Raw genomic sequence first — 2,143 nt, 5'->3', positions numbered from 1 at the left:
TTCATCATCAATTTATTAAAGAAATTCAAACCATAATAACATTTCAGTATGGTTTTGCCAAAATTAAATCATGATGTAAAATTAGAACCAATACATGGAGGTCTGCATATGTCTATATATAAAACTGTCACATATGTTACCCTTACATACTAAATGTCTGCACTCAAACTCAAAGTGACTATCCTGAAAAAAATATTTAAAACTTCAAAACAACTTTACATATTTCCTCCTGTCTCTGTGAAGCAGAAAGTCACCTAAGAGAGATTTATCTGGAGATGTGTCCTTGTGTAACTACCTGCAAGAGTTGTTGTGCCCTTGTGTGTACATGCCACTTTGTTGCCCCTGAGCTGACACCCTAGTGCTGATTACATTATGCCTACAATAGAGAAGTGTATAGCAGATGACTGTGGCCCACAGTTAAACATATATTTAACTCAATGGTATGTCAAGCCCAAAGGCTGCAGAAGTTGAATATTTGACAATGATAGACATCACTTGATGGACAAACACTCCTGTATAAAAACATTACATAACTATGACCTAGACATTATTTGCATCATTCAAACTCTAAACAAAGACCTGTCTATACTCATCATACACAAAACATTATTTCCATCTGGAACCTAAAGAGAAGTCACAAAATGCTTTCTCCAATATGGATCTTTCTGTTACTCATTGTTTTCCTGGAAAGTGTTATAGCAATTACATTGAACACAATCATCGTGACTATAGATGTCAAAAACATTAAACATAACCAAAAGCTGAACCCAACTCATCTGATTCGTCTTCTGCAAGGACTGGTGAACATTCTTCTGCAGTGCAGTCTGACAGTACAGGGCTCAATCTATGTAATTTGTATTCAAGTGTTGTTTATTAGGGAAGTATACTTTCCATTAACCATAATTACATTTACAATGACTTACCTGAGCTTTTGGCTGACTGCCTGGCTCTGTGCCTACTACTGTACCAGCATCACCAACTTCAGATATGGACTCTGCGTTTGGCTTCAGAGGATCAGCCCATCTTCCCTTCTGCTGCTCCTTCTACTCACAGCTGTTGGAACATTTCTCATATGTCTCCTGTGCATTTGGAATACTACATTTGAAACTGATGTTCAACTTTCTATGAATATTACACAGGGAACATCTTCAATTAGTGGGGCACTGATTGTGAATCCTTTGTTTATGATAATAGTCAGTTGTCTGGGCTACTGTCTGCCCTTCATTCTCATATTATACTCTATTATACTCACTGTTTCCTCTCTTTTAGGACATGTGTGTAATATCAAACATAATGACTCTGGATTTTCTCGTCCTAATCTCCAAGCTCACATCAATGCTATAAGAACATGTGTCCTGATTCTGATACTTTTTGTGACTTTCTGTATAGCAGAGGTTGTGTTGGCAACAGCTAAATTTAGTTCCTCCGTGAATGTCAAGCTTATAATCAGCTGGGCCATAGCTCTGTCCTATCCAACAGCAGAGTCCATCATCATTATCCAGGCCAGCTCCAAGCTTAGGAAGATATTTGTAGAGAAGTTTTCTGCTGGTTTCTGGAGAAATACGAAAACTGAGAAGTAGAAAACTGTGTAATTGTGAGCAGTGTGCGTCGCTATGAGAGGATCCATACTGTGAGGATTTAACTTACTGGTTTCTGTCCAAATAGTAAAAGGTTAATGAACCAAGTAGTGAATTGAGTGGAGAAATGTCCCAGTGGAGAAATCGCCCATAGCAACCAATCATATTATATATACAGTACTTGATAAATGCTGCCTGGAAGCAGACTGGTTTCCATGGTGGACTTCTCCTCTGTCTTCATTGCTTTATACATAAACTCCCTACACTAATTATGAAGGATACACTTACAGAGGACACTGATGGAGTGAGATAAAGAGCGTTAGAGTTTTGATGAAGCATTTGCTACGATATGTGTAGTGATGATATGTGTAGTAGTGATATGTGTAGAGAAGATATGTGTAGTAATGATATGTGTAGTGATGATACATGTAGTGATGATATGTGTAGTGATGATATGTGTAGTGATGATATGTGTAGTAATGATATGTGTAGTACTGATATGTGTAGTGATGATATGTGTAGTGATGATATGTGTAGTAATGATATGTGTAGTACTGATATGTGTA

General features: G+C 37.3%; 1 protein-coding gene across 1 annotated transcript; it reads left to right on the top strand.

Moving 5' to 3' along the window:
* The first annotated feature begins 641 nt into the window (after positions 1–641).
* On the top strand, positions 642–1,580 carry LOC148508490 (taste receptor type 2 member 40-like). The gene has a single exon (XM_088444453.1). It carries the CDS (start codon positions 642–644, stop codon positions 1,578–1,580), a length of 939 nt encoding a protein of 312 aa, XP_088300579.1.
* Positions 1,581–2,143: the final 563 nt, after the last annotated feature.

Source organism: Taudactylus pleione, unplaced genomic scaffold, assembly GCF_031769625.1.
Source record: "Taudactylus pleione unplaced genomic scaffold, aTauple2 ptg000364l, whole genome shotgun sequence".
NCBI lineage: Eukaryota > Metazoa > Chordata > Amphibia > Anura > Myobatrachidae > Taudactylus > Taudactylus pleione.
The sequence above is the reverse complement of the archived record's forward strand: the minus strand, read 5'-3'. Positions and strand labels throughout refer to the sequence as shown.